Genomic DNA, 20,265 nt, shown 5'->3' with positions numbered 1-20,265 from the left:
TGTGCCGCAACGTGCGGCGACGAGAAGGGCGATTTGCATTGTCACGTGCCTGGCGGCCGCCAATAAGTTACACTGACCCGCCGGAAAGGAAGCCGGCCGGGTCACGGCGCGGGGCGAGCGCAGCTCTCAACAGCCACCACCACGGGAGGGTGGTTTTAGACAAACTTAAAGAAGCTGGCTGGATGAGCTCAACCTGAAACTTGCTGAGCAAAGGATTGTGCGGGCAGAGAAATCAGCGGCTTGTGAAGCCTTATTACAGGAGATTGCAACCAACACAGCAATTGGCAAGTGTTTCTTACAGTCATAATTATATAGTCAATATAGGGCGGCACAGAGTTAAATTTTTTAACTTTTTTAATGGTGGTGTGCCTCGTGATTTTTTTCATGGAACAAGTGTGCCTTGGCCCAAAAAAGGTTGAGAAACACTGGTGTAAGCATTTTGGAGGCAGAGATGTGAGAGGGCATCAGAGGGAGGGAGGGAAGGAAAGAGGGACAGAGGCCAGTGTGGCCAGCGGCACCCCTGACCATCATTCAAGGCACCCTAGGGTGCCATGGCGAACAGGTTGAAAACCACTGCCGTAAGACAAGCCAGCTAGATCAGGCCAATGGCCCATTTAGTCCAGCATCCTGTTCTCGTCATGGCTGCCTGTGGGAAGCAGGGCATGAGGGGATCAGCACTCTGTCCAATGGTAATTCCCAGCGAGTGTTATTCAGAGGCATACAGCCTCTGACAGTGGAGGCCAAGCATAGCCAACATTGGCTACCTGCCTTCGTTGACCTTCTCCATGAATTTGTCTAATCCTCTTTTAAAGCCACTCGGGTTGGTAGGCATCACTGCCTCCTGTGGGAGCGAGTTCCACAGATTAATATGCCCTGCATAATTTTATGAACTGCTATCGTGTAGCCTCTTTAACTTGCCTTTTCTCTAAAGACCTCTCCCAGAAGCACCAAAAACAACGGAACAAAAAATAAACACCGGGGACTATCCTTTCTTAAAAGGGCTTAGTGAAACGTGTTTCCACTCGTTACATGAAGATATGTCACATATCCTCTCAAACAGGCCTTCACTTGTTTTCTAAGCATTCCTTAGAGGGGTGATTTATCAGCCTGTATTTCTTAAGAAACAACCCCCCCCCTGATTAAAACACACACACCAACAATTCACTATTCCCAAATGCACAGGACACGTTAGCATTATGGTGTATACAGTATATATATTTACATTTCAAACCAGACATTTCTTTTTCTGAGGGAATTGAATCTTTGGAACAAAACAGGACAAACCTCTTCGGATTCGGGTAGGGATAGTTGCTTAGAAAGGGGTTTTAGCCTTTCAGATTAGCCCAGTATTATCAGAACTTCCCACCCCCCCTTCCCCTGTCCTGCACCCCCCCTCTATCTACAGATAAAACATGGAGCATTAAAACAACCATCGGAGTCAAAGGTCGTCTGCCGTTACATAGCAACGAAGCCAGTACTTCAGCAATTTGCTGGATAGTTCAATCTTCTCAGAAGAAGGCAGCAAGAACCCGCATTCGGTTTTGCCTCGTTTCTTCACCTCACCATGAGGGGAACAGGCCTCTGTTGAAGCCCAACCAGCAGCCATTTCCCCTTGCCTGGTCACATGGTGTCCTCTCAAGAGCAGCTCTTCTCCTCCCCCCCCCCCCCAATGTTAAGTCCAGAGCATCGTTTTTCACTCTTGCATGCAGAGAGCGGTATTTTTAACCTGCCGTTCCCTTTGGTACCCTTGAAACGTCAATGGAAAGTTATAACAACCGGCAGCAGACATTCCTTCCGTGTAACAGGTCTCTTATGACTCTCTCCAGGCTAACCAAGTACATACATGGTCAGGTTTCTCATGCCCAACAGTTCTTCCCACCAGGGGCTACAGTTGTGGCGGCTCTTCTGTGGAAGCTTCCGGAACCCTGGGGCCTTCTTGTAGCACCTCAGGGTTGTCGTTTGACGGCGTCTCAGGGTTGTCATTTGACGACGTCTCAGGGTTGTCATTTGACGACATCTCAGGGTTGTCATTTGATGACATCTCAGGGTTGTCGTTTGACGACGCTTCTGGCGGCGTCTGCGGCTGACTTTGTTCCTCAGGGACTGTTGGTTCTGAGGTGCAGCTTTCCAGCTTCTGGACAACAACTGGAGTCTCGGTGCAGGGCTTGGCCATCTTGATGGCCTCATCGTAAGATGGCGGCATTTCAATGGCATAGAGGCTGTATGCCGGAGGGCTCGCCATACTCCTGTCCAGCTCTCTGAAGGGCATGGGAAGTGGGAGGTTCTGAGGATACTGCAGAGAGCTGTATGCTGCAAAGAGAAAACACAGAAGAGAGTTCATTTTAGGAGGTCAGCCCAACAAATGTTCGACAGAAAGGGATGGTGGGAAGGCAGGTCCCTGGACCATTCACAGGGCTTATTTCAGGTGTTTTAGGACACCTTTCAGGGCAAAGGTGGTGCACGAAGAACTGTAGAGTTGTAAGGGAGCCCCCCGCCAGGGTCATCTAGTCCAACCCCATGCAATGTAAGAGTAACAGCTAAAGAATCCCTGACAGATGGCCACCCAACTTCTGCTTCAAAACCTCAAAGGAAGGATTCCATTCCACTGTCAAACAGCTCCTACTGTTTAGTCACAATCTCCTTTCCCATAATTTGAATCCACTGGTTCGGGTCTTACGCTCTAGCACAGCAGAAAACAAGCTGGCTTCCATGAGGCAACCCTTCAGATACTTGAAGATGACTATCCTATCGCCTCTCAGTCTTCTCTTCTCCAGGCCCAACTCCCTCAACCATTCCTCTTAAGGCTTGATTTCCAGACCATCTATCATCTTGGTTGCCCTCCTCTGCACACGTTCCAACTTGTCGATATCCTTCTTAAACTGTGGTGCCCAGAACCCAGAACTGGACACAGTGCTCCAGGTATGGTTTGACCAAAGCAGAATAGAGCAGTACTATTATTTGCCTAGATAACTTAAACATACTTCGCAACAGGGATGAAGATCCTTTTTCAGCCCAGCAGCTTTGACCTCCCCACTACACAGGTCAACTTTGACTGATGAGCGAGGCAACTTATTTGTCAAACTGCCCAAAGCCCTGATCATGTCAGGTGACTGAAGTTGACCCATGGGGCGAGAGGTCCACTTCACCAGCATATTTGCCACAGGGAACACACTAGCAAAGTGGCAGCTAAGAGATTCGAACTCTCAGCTCATTGGCGGATGGGTCAGTAAGTCACTCTTGCTCTCTTGAAGGGGTCTGCTTTGCCAGCGGGTTCTCTGCAAGGAACGCTGTGGCAAAGCAGCACCAAGCAGGATTGAACCCTGCCCACCTCTGCTGACATCACTCGATGATGTCAGAAGATTGACGGGTGGGTTTGGCGACCCTCCTGCTGTGCAAAGTCGCATTCCAACCAGGCAAAAGCACTCAACAGAGTAGGGCCTGTAAGGATTGCAGCCCAGGGAGTGAGCCAAAGGATAGGGGTTGGTGGACTGCTTTTGGACCTTTGATTCCCCCGCCAGTGTACATATTGAATGAATGAATGAAAACAACCCATCTCCACACTGTTTTCCAGCTGCAAGATAGGATAGATTTCTCCCTCACTCCCCCCCCCCTACGGCTCCCAAAATTTGGGATTGCCAAATACTCACAGGTGACGGTGCTGTGGGCGGTGCTGTCGTGGTCCATGGGGATGATGGTGAGGTCGTGGGCATGAGGTGGAAAAGTCTGAATCGGGGGCCTCTTCCTACGGCAGCAAAACCGGACGCAGCTGGCGCCTATGCCGCACAGCAGCAGCAGAAACACTGTGAGCAGGATGAGCCTGAAGGAAAAGAGGCAGAGCCCCACATTAGCCAACAGACCCTGCAGTGTAGGCTCCCATGATATTTAGCAAGGAGGAAGTCTGCTGCAGTCAAAGCACAGGGAACTGAGCAGGGGCAAGGAACCCTGAATTGAGGCTCTCAGGTCTCTCTATTTGGCCCTTGAAACTCTCCGCGGGCCACACCCCCTCAGTGGCCTGCTTTGCATCCTCCTTGAATGTTTCTGTCTGTCTGGGATGTGTCCTTGAACTCTGAACATGTCTCTTGCTTGTCCGCATGGAGGAGAGAGACTGGGTATATATGTCTGTGTGGTGTAGAGACTAGTCTAATGCACAGAAGTAAATTTACATGTGTTGCTCCAACCAACTTCTGCCTCTGGCCCCACCCACCACTGCCATGCAGCCCCACACCTAAGGCTGCCCAGAAGGGAATGAACCCTCAGCACAATATGGCAAGTGGGTCAACCATTCTGATACTGGCATATGGCGTTGTGGTCGATTGCTGCATACCTAAAGCTGCTTAGGGAAATAGGGTATGCTTAGTGTGCCAAACACGTTAATGAGTATTAAGGACCAACGAGACAGTGTGGTGCAACAGTTAGAGCAGTATTTCTCAAACTTGGACTGTTGTTGGATTACAACTCCCATCATCCTTAGCTAGCAGGACATGTGGTCAGGGATTATGTTTTATAAGTGCTGGAAACTGCCTAGAGTGGCCAGATGGGCAGGGTATAAATAATAATAATAATAATAATAATAATAATAATAATAATAATAATAAAAACAGCTGGGGGCCCAAGTTTGAGAAACACTGTGCTGGAGTGTCAGACTAGGAGCTGAGAGACCAGGGTTCAAATCCCTCCACTCAGTCATGGAGCCAACTGGGTGACCTTGAGACACTCACTGTCTCTCAGCCAACCCTACCTCACAGGGTTATTGTGCAAATAAAACGGAGAGGGGAGAGAGCAATGTATGCTACCTCGAACTCCTTGGAGGAAAAGGTGGTGTAGAAATACTTAAAACAAGTAATAACAAACACCCTCTTTTTGACAAAAAAGTATTTTCTATTATGTTTTTATGGATGTCTTTTGCCGATTTTATTCTTCTACATTGTATACTGCCTCAATGTGGTTTTTTTTAAAAAAAAATGAAATTGTTTATTTGCTTTCATGTTTATAATTGGCAAACATAAAAATGTTTCAGTCCAACATTTCCGGATGCAAATCTACATTAGAGGAGGGGCAGGTGGTTGGAAAAGTAAGCAGCCAATGCCATCGAGACTCCGAATTACTCCCATGAAGTATGTGAAACGAGAGCTGAATGCCAATCAGATGAGCAGAGAGAAGGCTGCCTCTTTCCACATTCAGTGAGGCTTCAAAAGGCACTCAAAATATGTGGTTCAATTTTTCCCCACCTGCTTCTCTCAGAAGAAAAACATTTATGTTCTCACAGCATCATTGAGCAATGAATCCCGTAAGCTGGCCACACATAACTATGTCACTGGATGACGAAAACTAAACAATTTTCCATGGAGGATCAGATCATGGGATTGTTTTGCAATAATTCACAGAGAGCAGACCTGCCTTGTTATTACATCATGTCCACTACCTCCCTGGTTTTAAAACTGCAACGCTGTGGCTCCTCTTTTGGAGTCACAGGATGGACATTAATGTAATAGGAGCCTGCTGGATACTTCAATGAGGCCTTGAGCACAAGAGCTCTCTCCTATCCTGTCGTTTCCAGCAACTGATATTCCTATTCAGAAGCACTCTTGCCTCCAACGGCATAGCCATGGTAGCTAGTAGGCATCGATAACTCACAACTTTTGGCCCTTAATCTGAGAAGTGGTGGCATTTTAGCCTCTTTTATTGGGAATGGGTGTGATCTTCAGGTGAAGGGCAGTGCACAAATTTTAATAGTAATAATAACAACAACAACAACAACAACAACAACAACAACAACAACAATATACAGGCAGTGATCATCTTAGGAGTGTCCAATTGATGCGTGATTGCAGACACGCAGGTCCTTTTGCACTTGGAAGAGAGCGGAACTGGGCCAGGGGCGCTTATACGCGTTCTGCTAATGCACATGGGGGCTGGGAATGGAACACACACGCACACATGAAATCGGTCATGGTGTGCATATGCAGACCTATTTTTCGGGGGGGGGGGAAGGGAGGTGCCAGAACTCACCATCCTCTCTCCCTCCCTGCTGTGGGACCAGCAATGGCGCCCACTTGAGATGTGCCAAAACTGCGCTGCTTGCTTTCCCCCCCCCCAAACTTGGTTTTAAAAACCCTCTTAACAAATATAATAAATCATGCAAAGTCGTAAGGTCTGCTCTGAGTAAAACTTAGCTGAATACCACTCCTGGGTGTGTGTTATAGGATTGGCAATCCCTACTCTATGGAATAGTATGGTCCAGGGAACGTTTATAGCTATTTGTGGACCCATTTGCCTTTTTTTAGAGATTCCTGGGTGGGGGAAAAAATGAAAGGGGAGGTAAGCGGAGAGAAAATATCTGTTTCTTATCACTGAGCTGGTTTTGCCACTGAATGGATGATGCAATGAGAGTTTCAGTTGATTACAGGCCAAGCAAGGAGCGATGTTGGTTTGACACAGTCAGCAAGAGCCCAGAGGGCTCCTTCATGTGCCAAGTTCTCAATGGCTAAAGGGCTCCACGTGTCGGCTTGTGAAAGTGAGGGAATTTTGTAACAAAAATGTTCCATGAGAGCAACAGGGGGAAGGAAATATTACTTCATTCCCAACTATGCCAGGATTCTTGTCAAGTGGGATCAGGATTGCAGCCTGCCCTGTTTTGTTTTGTTCCTTTTCTGAGGCATCTAGTAACATATCCTCACCATCACGGGCTCGTCACCAGCTGTCCCTAATTGTTACTTATTAGTCAGATTTCCATAGACCTCCAGGAGACAGGAAAGTTGAGAGGTCACCACATGACCTACTAACCTTCCAGCAACCCCACGTTTTGCACCTGCTTGTTGTGATTACAGGTAATCTCCCAGGGAAACACCCCTGGCACCATCGAGGTTGGTTTTCTAGGTGCCAGGCGAGAATGTTTTTTTAAAAAATTACTGAAGCTTTGAGTGATTTTGTTAGGATTGGCTAACAGTTTTAGGCCTGAGGGCCACACTGAAGCTTGATAGTTCCTCCAAGGGCCACATGCAGACAAAAACATTGTGACACATAGGACATTTTTTTTCTCCCCATAGCAGTGTCGCTGTGGGGAGATAAAGCAGCATTTTTCATCCGCATCCCAGTGCTGTGCTAGGAGGATAAAAAACCTCTCCTACTAGCCCAGTGCTAGCATGTGTTGGAAAAACAGCCCCATTAGAAGAAGGTCTCTTGAACACCTTCCTATCTTCTAAGACTTGCTTGTTGCAACAAAAAACCAGAGGGAGAAAAGGCCTCTTTTCCCCCCCAAGGCATCAAACACCAGTCCTGCAAAGGGCCACCTTGCAAAGCGCTTCAAAAGACAGCCTTGCAAAGCACTCTGCAAGGGATGAACTGGGCAAAGAAGTCACCTGACATTCAGAAGCCCCGCCCACCTGTCCAACTTGGCCTACAAAGGGTGGGGGAGATAGCAATCTGGCCTGTGGCCCAGATCCAGTTTCTTACTTCTGGGGCTTGATTAACCAAAGAGCTGGCTCCAAAGTGCAGCCAAGGGAAGGGATGTGAAATTGGATCCCTGGTCCACTGCACACTCGACAAGCTTAAAGAACAGTAACTGTTGTCCCCGGCTCCAGCATCTCCAAACCCTCCTTTAGCATCCCCAAGTAGCCGCTCCAAATTAGTCACACAATGGCTTTATCACAACCTGCTCATTTCATAACGCACTCATTGACTGTGCAACAGGAAAGGTGGTCATTTGTTTATCTACCGGTTGCATTTCTGCTTTGCTAACTTCCTCTTCAAACAGGGCAGTGAATAGAGCTATTGTCAGGATCTGAACAAGGCATGATCACAAAGTAAACAGAAATAAAATACACATGCTGCCTCTCTTTCTCCAGTATAAAAGGAGAGAGGAAAGAGGAGACAGAGATGGCTGCTGAATGTGGCCCTCCAGGCCTTTCAATCTGGCTCTCTGTGCTCTTCCCAAGGCCACGCCCCTCACTGGCCCTGCTCAACACCTTCCTTGAGTGTTTTTGCCTGTGCAGAATGAGCAGAGTGGGGGCCGGGAGGGAGAGAGATGGATGCTGTTACTGCAACGTCTGCCAGCGACTTCCTGAAACAAATGAAGCCAAGGCCAAAAACTGATCTGAACTCACCAGACATACCACAAGCTTGTCCAACTGGTTCCCTGCTGAGTACACCTGGAAAATGAAGACAAAGAAATGGGGCATCACTCATCGAGCCTTGGATTTTTGATGCAGCTCACACACATGATCTCTCTCTAACTTTTGCGCAACAGAGGACAGGGAACCCCTGGCTTGCCAGCTATTGTCGACTGCCATTCCCAGCCAGCCTAAGTAGCCTAAGTAAAGCTGGAGGGACACAGGTCTTCCAAAAAGCTACCAAGCAAAAGCAGGCCAAGCAATTATACTTTCCGCATCGCAGATGGGGAACTGAAGATAAAAAAAAAAATCCCTGTTGAGTGTGTGGCCAAGGTTAGATGCAAACTAGGAAATTTCTCCCAGGCCTTTACTTATTTAAATAAAGCTTTCAGGTGGAGACACATTCCCGTCAAAGAAAAGCACTTCATGCAGGTTCTTACTTACCCTTGCTGGCTATTGCAGTGAATCTCAGCAAAGGCAGGCAGGGCCTGGAAGTAAGGAAAAGAGAAAGAAGGGATTTAGAACAGAAACCTAGAACTGAATGCTGCAGGGACAGAATTCTATGGCTCTGAAACTGAGCTGGGGAACCCCTTTTCAGCTTGAGGGCCACATTCCATCGAGGACATTCTTCCAAGGCAACAATTGTTAATGTGGCCTCTGCAAAGTACCCAAGTTTCTACACATGTTCCCACACCCCTCTCTGTCATCCATCCAGGCAAGCAAGAGGCATAGCCCAGCAAAAACACTTGGGATGCAAAGCAAGCCTCGGTGAGTGGTGTGGCCTGGGGAGACTTCTGAGGGCCAGATGTGAGTGGGATGGAGGGATACAATGAGCCTCTTGGACCAGAGTTTTCACCCTGCTTGCTCTAAACAACACACCACTCTCACAAGACTTGCCTTACTGGATCAAACAAAAGATCCCTCTAATCCAGGGGTCCCCAAACTTACTGCGCTTCGGGCCAGTGCCCGAAGCGCCGATTGCATGGCAGGCCGGACTGCGTGCCCATACGCATGCACACATACTACTACCGGGTCGCCGGAGCACCATAAATAGCTTGTGCGCATGCGCCTCCTCCGCCCCGGAAGTGTGCCGGAAATTACGCTTGCGCATGAGCTATTTCCGGTGCGCTGGTGACCCGGAAATGGGCAGCTGCGCCATGCCGCTAAGAGTGGGTGGCGGCAGCGGGGGTAGCTGCGGGCCGGATAAATCGGTCATTTGGGCCGTATCTGGCCCCCGGGCTATAGTCCGGGGATGCCTGCTCTAATCCATCACTCTCTCACCCAAAAGAACTAAGAAGATGCCCATGGGATGCTCATGAAAGAGAATGACCAGTATTTTGCAATCCCAGATTTCAGATGTTTTGCTGACTGAGGCAAAGGAAAAAGGCAGTACTCCTCCTCATTCAACATACAGATGATAAACATACTAGGAATTGACACTTGCTTACTGGTGACAGGACAGCAAGCTAGTCACTTTCAGCTTAACTATGGTTTAGAGCAGGGCTTCCCAAATTTGGGGCTCTAGCTGTTTTTAAACTACAACTCCCATCATGCCTAGCTAGCAGAACCAGTGGTCTAGGATGATGGGAGCTGTAGTCCAAAAACAACTGGAGACCATGGTTTAGAGTGACATGCAAGCGGTAGTGGGTGACATGGTGGGGCTGTGCCCCTCTCCTGACCTCCCTCTGTCTGAGCCGTTGTTGGTATACCAGGAACCAAGGTCAGCGCAGTGAAAACTGGCCTCTGCCACCTCCGATCTCTGTTCTGGGGGATGCAAATGGCGCTGCCTGCTACTGCGTGCAAGCAAGGCCACTGCAAATTTATTATGGCATAAGCTTTAGTGGAGTACAGTCTTATCAGATGCACACATTGGTATCCTAAATTGTTCTCTCTCTCTCTCTCTCTCTCTCTCTCTCTCTCTCTCTCTCTCTCTCTCTCTGTGTGTGTGTGTGTGTGTGTGTGTGTGTGTAGAGCCAGGGTAGGATGGTGGCTCTTTGGAGGAAAGGTGGGCCTTGAAGGAAATTAATACATACACACAGAAAGTGCTACATAAACATTGAACCTTGTTATTGATTGACTTTGCAAAGTCACCCAATGTAGCTACCCAACCAAGGAGTAAGCTTATGATCCATTTTATTGCACATGTCCCAGCATATTGGAAACTTAGTTACTTCGAACAGGCAAACTGCTGCTTGTTAACCCCCCCCCCTTTTGCAGTATCAGCATTTTTTTTAAAAAAAGAATCTTGTATTTGTTGTTGTTTTTCGTTGTATACATGTTTTCAGTGATTATTTTCTTGCATCTATATCCCAGCTTCCTTCTGCCATGGAATCTAAAAGCAGAGTACATGGCGTTCGCAGGTAGTCACCCATCCAGCCACTTACCAGACCTTGACCTGCTTAACTTCCCCAATGGCTACTAACCCCAATGGTTCTGCTCCACTTCCATTGTCAGAAACAGCATATGCTCTGAATGCCAGTTGCAGGGAATCACAAGTGGGGAGAATTGCTGCTGCTTGCATGTCCCACTTGCAGATTACCCATCTGGGGCTTCTGATTAGCCAGTAATAATAATAAATAATAATTTTTTATTTATGCCCCACCCTTCCCAGTTCAGAAACCCGGGCTCGGGGCGGCTAACAACAAATTTAAAACACTTAATTGTAATACAACATAAAAACAGCATAAAATACAGTATAAAAGCATTCCTTCCAGTAGCACCTTAGAGACCAACTAAGTTTGTCATTGGTATGAGCTTTCATGTGTATGCATGCACATGAAAGCTCATACCAATGACAAACTTAGTTGGTCTCTAAGGTGCTACTGGAAGGAATGCTTTTGTTTTGACTACGTCAGACCAACACCGCTACTTACCTGTAACTAGTATAAAAGCATGAATAACAATACAATTCAAAGTTCAAAAATCAATTTGGGGGAGATCAGTAGGAGATCAGTAGTCTACACTAGGTGGGCCATTGGCCTGATCCAGTACTGCTCTTTTTGCATTCATTTGCTAGAAAGGGCAACATATCTAAATTCTTTTAAAGCAAAACAAATATTCCCAAATCTAAAACTTCCAAGTATCTTGCACAGGGAGGGTTATTTTGGGAGGGGGGCAGGAAACAGGTATCATGTTTTATCACCAGTCAGTTGCTGTTGGGACCACCCACAGCCAGGAGTTTAGGGTACATATCCAGCTAACCAGTGTCTAAAATTACCCAACTGCACCCCTGTCCGAGAATCCTTTTCAGCAACGGTATACAGACTGAAAATACGAAGCTGTTTACACGGAAGCCTGCTCATTAAACCAGGATTTTAAAGGGGAAATCATGCCTCAACTATGAAAGATAAATGCTCAGTAAGCATTATGGCATGTAAAGCATAAGACTGATGAAATTAGAGAGATTCTGGCAAAAGGGGAAAAAATAGGCAAAAATCAAACCAATTCAGTAACTGCTTAGAACACCACAAATGGAGATGCCTTTTGATTCGTGCATATGTGGAAGAGGGGGTGTGGCTGTCTACGTGCAAATCCACTTCATAGGCTGGGGTAGCCCTGTAGCTGTTGCCTGAACTACAACTCCCATCAGCCCCAGTCAACATTGCCCATGGACAAGACAGATGGGAGTTGTAGTCCCAACATCTGGAAGGACCACCCTTGATTTAGACCAAGAGAACTTGAAGCCCCCCCCCAACATGTTTTCTGGACCACTCGGCTCTGTCAGAACGGAGATTCTGAACTGATTAAATGTATACCTCTTTTTCACTTTGTCCTCATCAGGACAAATGAGTCTGCCTTCACCTGCCTCCTTAACAACCAGTCCAGGGGATGGCTCTGCCTCTAACTGCTGGTCTCCCTGCCTTGGAAGCCCTAATGGTCACCAGTTACCACTGGACTTAAGATCTAAGAAGGCAAGACTCAACAAACCCCAGTAGATAAGGAGAGCTAACTCTTAGGGGTTATATTCAACTAAGCTCGGAGAGTAGGACCCACCGAAATTCATGGAACCAGCTTTGTCGCGTCCATTAATTCCATCGGGGCTTCTCGGAGTAGGGCTGGCACTGGAGGCAGCCCCCAACTCTCTCTCTCTCTCTCTCTCTCTCTCTCTCTCTCTCTCTCTCTCTCTCTCTCTCTCTCTCTCTCTCTCTCTCTCTCTCTCTCTCTCTCTCTCTCTCTCTCACACACACACACACACCCTCTAATTTAGATCCGGATCATTTAGGGATACTGTGAACATGCTACAAGAAACGTACTTAAAATCACAGAAAACTGCAGAAAAGGAGGACGGGAGGGAGGGGTATGCGTGCGAGAGAGAGAAGAAAGGTCTGCAAAGAGAGGCCCCACATTCAAGCAGAAGAGCTTTTTTTTTCCCTCCAGAGCCTCCGACAAAGCCACTCCGAGTCCGATCGGCTGCGGGGCGAACCACCGAGGCCGGTTCGCAAGTGGCGCAAAGCTATGCTAGCGAGGAAAGCAAAACAGAAAAAAGAAGATTGCAGTCACCGATCAGCCCCGAAATGGAAAAGCAACACACACACCCCCAAAAAACACCACCCATCCACTAAACATAGCCTACTGCGACACCCACCTCCAGCAGAGCGAAAAGGAAGATTTTGGAGGAGAGGCAGCTCGCTCGCTGTGCCGCAGCCATGGAAGGCGAAGGGGAATCGCCTCGCCCGTTCCCCGCTTTTCGCCCGAGGACACCGAGGCTCCTTTGTCTTCCACGCACGCGGAAAAACGCCCCGCACCCCCTTCGGCAGACACCCAAACAGTCGCTCCTGCGCTTCGAGCGCACTCCTCGGCTGCAGCCGCTTTGCAAAGCGATATCTCTATCCTCAGGCCCCGCCCCTTCGCCAATTGCCCCCGCCCACTGCTGGCTTTCCCGAGTTTGCTTTGTTCCCCGCTGGGTTGCTGCAACGGATTAGGATTTTGCAAGCGGGAGGGGGATTTCTTTGCACCCATGGGTTGCTCTCCCTCCACGAGGTTCGGGGGCGCGGCGGAGGCAGGCCCAAAGCGATGACTCAACAGGGCGGTGGGGTGTGTTTGAGAAAAGTCACCGGCTGAATGGAAACGAAGCCTAATTCCGCCCACCCGGTGCTACCCACCCCCCAAACCCGCAGAGCAATTTTAAGATTGCAGCATTAGGACAAAGGAATTTCAGAGGGGAGCTCCAGCCTTAAATGGCTGAATTTACAAATCATTCAGAAGTTCAAGTCATCATAAATCATCAACATTTTTGCGGGTGGGGGACATGCACATTTGTTTTTTGCAAAAAGATTTTCCAGTAATAACTTTGGTATGTTATTTTAACTAGTGGCTTCCAACGCATGCTTTACCCCAGTCCACCCATTTTTGTACACGCTGCTTGGCTGAAAAACTACATGGCAAAACCCAGAGGCTTTTGAAGGATGGCTGTGGTTTGCTTCACCTATTGTTTCAGAAAGTGTGGATTAGGTAGGCCTGCCTTTTAATGCAAACTGAATCAAATTTCTCCTTAATCCTTTGTTGTACCCATCGTTAGTACTACGCAGAGTAGACCCACTGAGTAGACACGACTAAGTGAGGTCTATTCCGAGGTCACATACGTACCACACATCAAATCGCTATTATACCACTTCAACAACCATGGGCTTCCCCCAAATATGTAATCCTGGGAGCTGTACGTTCCCCATCACAGAACTACTATGCTCAGCACCTTTGACAAACTACACTCCCCAGAATTCATGGCTGGGGTGGGAAAGCAGTGTCTGTTAAATGGTACGGCCCTCTCCTTGAATCTCGTCTCTGCCACAAACTCACTAGAGGGCTGAACTTCTCAGCAAACTTCTTAAGACTCTGAGGAACACTGCAGCCTTCTGCCTCACTGGTTGATAAGGCCCAAAGATTGGCTCACCTTATGCATGCTTTCACTTGCCAGCTGCTGTGGCTTGCACATGCAAATAAACCCTTGCCTACTTCACCCTGTAAAATGCACCTTCATATTGTGCCTGTGTGTGTGTGTGTGTGTGTGTGTGTGTGTAGCCTGCTGCTAATCAGGTATGGATCTAGGGGAAGAGCCGTAGCTCAGTGGCACAGCACCTGCTTTGAATAGAGAGGGTCCCACATTTACAGTAATCCCCCAACAGCTGCAGGGAAGGCTGGGAGAGTTCCCTGCCCAAAATCTTTGAGAGCCGTTACCAGTCAGTGTAGACGATAACTGAGTTAAGAAGGACCAATGGTCTGATTCAGTATTAGGCAGTGTTAGGATGGGGATGGGGACAAAACAAGAATTAGTTGCCTTTTATCTGACCCTGCCATCTGGGCTCCCTGCCTTCTGCCCTCCCAGTCACAAGGCAAACCAGCTGTGACTGTTATTGTTTTACGGTGGCTCCATTCCTTCCTGGAGGGGCGAATCCAGATCCCTAGAATTGTAGAGTTGGAAGGGAGCAACCCCCTGCAATGCAGGAATATGCAGCTGCCTCATATGGGGGTCGAACCTGCAACCGTCCTTGACGTTCTCAGCACTGCACTTTATCCAATTGAGCTAAGTGTTCAACACCTTGGCCGTTCGCCTGTGGGGTCCTTCAGGGTCTTGTTCTGAAATTTTATTTAACGTATACATGGAACTGCTGGGAGAGGTTGCCTGGAATTTCAGGGTTCGGTGTCACCTTTCCACCTAAATCCAGGGAAGCTGGCTTGGTTCTAAACCAGTGTCTGTCATCCTAATGGACTGGGTGAGGGTGAACAAATTGAAACCGAACCCAGACAAGACAGAGGTACTCTTGGGTCAGTTAGAAGGCGGAACTGGGAATATGGATTCAGCCTGCTCTGGATGGGGTAACAAGACTCCCCCTGAAGACACAGGTTCTCAGTTTGTGTGGACTTCTGGACTCAGGCCTCTGTGCTGGCTGGGAGTGCATTCTCACAGTTATCGCTAGTGCACCAGCAACACTTTACCTTGAGATGATTTGGCCATAGTGACACATTCTTTAGTTGCATCCCATTTGGATGACTGTAACACAATTTGAAAAGCGCTCAGAAACTTCAGCTGGCTCAAAGAGCACACAACTCTCTTGCTGGAACAGCTCCACTGGCTGCCAGTCTGTTTTCAGGCACAATTGTAAGTGCCAGTTATGGCCTATAAAGCCCTGTGTGCAGCTTAGGTCCAAGCTCTCTGAAAGACCATATTCCCTCATGCAAACCTGCCCGGGTTTGGAGATCTTCGGGGAGGCACTTCTCTTGGTCCTGCCACCCCTACAGGCAGGCTTGGTGGGGACACAGGAGAGGGCCTTCTTGGTGGTTGCTCCCAGACTTTGGCAAACCCCACCACCACCTCAGAGAAGCTACACTGGCTCCCTTGTTGTCCTTCTGCCAGCAGGTAAATACTTTCTTGTTTTAACAGGCTTTTGGGAATTGGCTAGTTTTAATGAAAGGGCTTGTGCAGAGCTTTTTTGTTGTAATTTGTATAGTTTTAATACATTTTTAATGTAGATGTTGATATAATGAAAACTATACATGTTTATTATTTTTATAAATTATTTTCCCCCGCCCCCTGAATGTTTTTAGCTGTTCTTGTTTTTATCTGCAAGCCACCCTGAGTCCGTGTCAGGGGAAAAGGCAGGGTATAATACTAGTAAAGGTAAAGTGGTCCCTGACCATCAGGTCCAGTCGTGTCCGACTCTGGGGTTGCGGCGTTCATCTCGCTCTATAGGCCGAGGGAGCCGGCGTTTGTCCGCAGACAGCTTCCGGGTCATGTGGCCAGCATGACAAAGCTGCTTCTGGCGAACCAGAGCAGCGCACGGAAACACCGTTTACCTTCCCGCCGGACCGGTCCCTATTTATCTACTTGCACTTTGATGTGCTTTCGAACTGCTAGGTGGGCAGGAGCTGGGACCGAGCAACGGGAGCTCACCCCGTTGCAGGGATTCGAACCGCCAACCTTCTGATCAGCAAGCCCTAGACTCTGTGGTTTAACCCACAGCGCCACCTGGGTCCCTATAATACTACTACTGTAATACTAATAACAATAATAAGCCTACCTTACAGGGTTGTTTTGAATACTTCAGAAAAATTCCAACTACTGTTGCAGCCTAATATGGAAAAGACAAAAGAAAATCCCAACTCATGCTTAGTTTCACATTAGAGAAGCATGACTGATACTGACCTTAGAGCTGACCTGCTCTTCATTTTTCCCATGAGGTCATTTCTTCTGGTTGCCTAAAGGAGTATTTTTGGAGGATATGCCCAGCCCTTCTCTCGCGATGCAATCCAATGACAGAGTTGTCAAGGCAGGGCGAAGGGGATCCCAGCTGACAGCGGAAAGAGCAGCTGACACATATTGTGCTCCAATTACATGTTGCTATCCTGAGTCACCACCCAAAAGCAAGGAAAAATGTACAGAGAAGGCAGAAGCACCCTTTGCAGAAAGGCTGGTGAACAAGGCTAGGGGGGCACATTAGCATCTTGAAATGCAGCAGCGTCATTTCCACCTGTTGTGTTTTAAGACACATTTATTGCATTTGTATTCCACCTTTTTCCTAGGTGGGTTACATGGTTCTCCCCACCTCCTCCAGAACACCTCTGCCTTCTTCCACAATCTCACACATTTCAATCCTTCCTTTCTGTCACTTGTTGCTATGACAGACGGGACGAAGTTGGTTCCATTAATTTCAGTGGGTCTGCTCTCAATAGAGCTTTGTTGGGTGCAACCCCTGAATTTTGGTTCTCCTTATAGAATGTGGCTTGCATGGTATAGTCCAGCTAAATCCAAGACCAGACCATTGGTACTGGGTGGAAGGCAGAGAGACCAACAACTGGTGAGGGCAGCGACAGGCAGAGCAACCCCCTGGACTAGTTGACAGCATACTGGGGGTGTTGAGGCAGTGCCCGGTTTATTTTACTTATATTTTTATGGCACAGAGGTATACATCTAAGTTTGCAGCAATAAAAACATAAAACTATACAATAAAAGCCATAAAAAGGTAAAAAACAGACACCAATGGACCACTGAGGAACAATGTTCTTAACTGCCCGCATTGGGATGGAAAAGCTTTTAGCAGGCATTTAAAAGTTGGCACAGAAGGTGCCTGTTGAATCTAGTGGCAAGGTGTTCCACAGGACCAGGGCACTGACACTAAAGACTTGGTTCCTTGTTGTCATCGTCAAATGAACCTCAGGGATCTACCACTGACACTCTTGCAGATGATCTCAGTGATCGAGTGGGATGGTATGAGGCATTAGGAACTTGGCAACTGTACAGAGAGATCTATAAATGGATCCCCAGCCCTGCCTAGCAAGGAGCGTCCTCTCCCCTCTGACCCAACCCTATTTCAGGTTGCAAGGAGGAGTGAAGATGGTGTAGCTCCTTCTTACTCTCGCCTCCTGCAGCCACACTCTTGCTGTCGCTTCCTGGGCCCCCAGCTGCTGCCATGATGCCAACCACTGGGCAACAGAGCTGCCCACCACAGCAGACGCTTCTGCAGTCCACCCATGAGACATGTCTGCATTCTAGTCCCTATATACCAGACACCCCCAAACTTCGGCCCTCCAGATGTTTTGGACTACAATTCCCATCATCCCTGACCACTGGTCCTGTTAGCTAGGGACCATGGGAGTTGTAGGCCAAAGCATCTGGAGGGCCGCAGTTTGGGGATGCCTGCTATATACTTTACATTCTGGGAGAAGCTTAGAAAGCCAAAGAAGCAGGCTAGAAAGGGGAACGCGTCCAGTTGCAAAAGTGTCAGTTCTGCGCATGCCAGGAGCAACGAACCCATGGCCATGCAAATGTCATAAGACTCCACCCCCCATCTTTCTTTGACTGTTGACCATGGTGCTGGGGCTGATGGGAGCTGGAGGACAATGACACCTGGAATTAATGTTTTGTACAACAAATTGAACATGCTTATAGTCCCACTGCAGAGTCCAAAAATTGTCACACACACACTCTCTCTTGCACACACCTTTTTTCCTTTCCACAGCCCTCCCTTTAGACTCCCCTCAGCCATAGGCATGACTCCCTTGCTGCAACTCATATGACTTCCCAATGGCCCCTCTTGTTCTGCAGCACTGCAAATTCCCCCTTTAACCCCAGCAAACTCCACCTGTCCCCACCCATTCCTCCAGCTTTCTTCCCCCAACTGTGGGAGGCCTAAAACACACACACACACACACACACCCCACCCCCACCCCTATTCCCTTTCACTCTTCAAAATGCCCCCTTATCTGCCAGTCAGTTGTCCTTGCCCCCTTCCTCAATTCCTTCTCTTTCCCTCCTGACCACCACCAGAGACGACTAAAACAGTCCTGTAAACCCAGGCATAGGCAAACTCGGCCCTCCAGATGTTTTTGGGACTACAACTCCCATCATCCCTAGCTAACAGGACCAGCGGTCAGGGATGGTGGGAGTTGTAGTCCCAAAACATCTGGAGGGCTGAGTTTGCCTATGCCTGTGTTAACCTGTCCTCTCCCACTTCTCTCGCCACCACATTGTTTTCTCAGAGCAGCCTCACCCCACCCCTGCCTTTGGAACTTTGGAAAACAGCCAATAAAAACAGAGTGGTGACAAGCTTGCATTCTTACTATACGCAAGATACATTAAAACCTAGTTTACTGTGAGTGAAATTCTCCTAAGGGGTGTGTGTTGTGTCTGCCTGTCTGTGAGTGTGTGTTTGTGTGCGTGTTATACATTAAATATCTCTCACTTTTTCCTCCAAGGAGCTCAAGGTGGTGTACATTGTTATTCCCTCCAAATTTTAACCTCACCACAACCCTGTAATTCTGTCTGTCTAATTATATATAAATATCCTCTTTTCCCCAATTGGGCCTCAAAAAACCCTTGGAGGTGTTCAACACATACTGTAAACAGGAAAGCCTATCTATAAATTACTCTAAGATTATGATTTTGAGCAAACAAAGTCCTAGGTATAAATGGTGCTTAGCCATCTATGCACCTGTTTGCGGGGGGGTGGGGGTTCGGGAAAAAGGAGTTCAATAAAATTTCTATAAATTGTGGTGATGATTAAGAGGTTTAATCTGAAATCAAGCTGGATTGAATTTGTTGGTGTCTCTGGTAATTTCTCTTATTTCATGGATGTTAGCAAATTAGATTTTAAAAGCCCCCCCCCAAAAAAAAATTAGAATTGGAGCTGTCAGATATGGACAAGGGAATTTTGTATTAATGCTCAGGAACTTGGCAAAGCCTTTTTAAAAAATAATAATTAAGGATTCTTATATTATGGACACCCCAAATAATTTTATTGATACTATGGCTCTAATAGAAATTTCCCATGGCCTCTGGCTAGAACAATAAACCTATGAACTGAACCGAATATACATTTGCTGCATTTTTGTTTTGTTTTCACCTTCCATATAATAATATAGTTTTCATTCTGAAAATCAAATCACACCAAACATTACAAAAGAGAAAGCACTAGATACATACTACAGCCCCATTGGTGAGATGTACGGCACCACATTTTATTTTAAAATGCATTGCCCACTTTTCTTTATGCAACTCAAAGGGGCTTACAAAACAGAACCACGAAATACCGTATTTTTTCGTGTATAAGACTCCCCATGTATAAGACGCCCCCTATTTTGGGGGACTCCAAATTGAGAAAATGGGGGGAGATTATATCCATGTATAAGACGACCCACAATTTTGAACATAATTTTTAATTTAAAAAACCTAGTCTTATACACAGAAAAGTACGGTACACAAAAATGCTGCAATAATGGTTCAAATGACTTAACATCACTTATATATTTTTAAAACTAGGATCACAGTCAAACAACTGGCTACTGTATATATAGAAACCAGGGAGACAGCATTCAACCCCCCCCCCCCAAAGAAACCCCTCTCCGAACGAAAGCCTTAAGGTTGTATCCAGTGCTGTGAGCATGATCCCTTTCGCGCCACTGGAGGATTTCTTCACGATTTAAATCTAGAGGAGTAATCCAACCACCAACCCAAGTGGGGAGAAAGAGATTAACCAACACCCATTGCAGTCCCGAAAAGGATCACTCCCCGTGACACACACACACACACACACACACACACACACACACACACACTCCAGCTGGTGTTATTTGCAATTTTATTTCTAGACATAATGCACATGTTAAAAATGCAAAGATGCACTGAATGTCAGATCAGAGTTCTCTCGGTTGGGGGGGTCTGCTT

The 20,265-nt window shown here is 47.4% G+C and overlaps 1 protein-coding gene across 1 annotated transcript; it reads right to left on the bottom strand.

Annotated features, from left to right (window-relative positions):
• Positions 1–1,194: 1,194 nt before the first annotated feature.
• TMEM52 (transmembrane protein 52) lies at positions 1,195–17,514 on the bottom strand. The gene is made up of 6 exons (XM_035118823.2): positions 17,457–17,514; positions 12,694–13,016; positions 8,553–8,596; positions 8,103–8,147; positions 3,648–3,817; positions 1,195–2,310 (listed from the first exon to the last, which is right to left on the bottom strand). Exons 1-6 carry the CDS (start codon positions 17,512–17,514, stop codon positions 1,886–1,888), a joined length of 1,065 nt encoding a protein of 354 aa, XP_034974714.1. The 3' UTR covers positions 1,195–1,885.
• Between the last annotated feature and the right edge of the window lie 2,751 nt (positions 17,515–20,265).

This window comes from Zootoca vivipara, chromosome 6 (assembly GCF_963506605.1).
Source record: "Zootoca vivipara chromosome 6, rZooViv1.1, whole genome shotgun sequence".
Lineage (NCBI taxonomy): Eukaryota > Metazoa > Chordata > Lepidosauria > Squamata > Lacertidae > Zootoca > Zootoca vivipara.
Note: the sequence above shows the minus strand (reverse complement) of the source record. Positions and strands in the feature narration are given on the sequence as shown.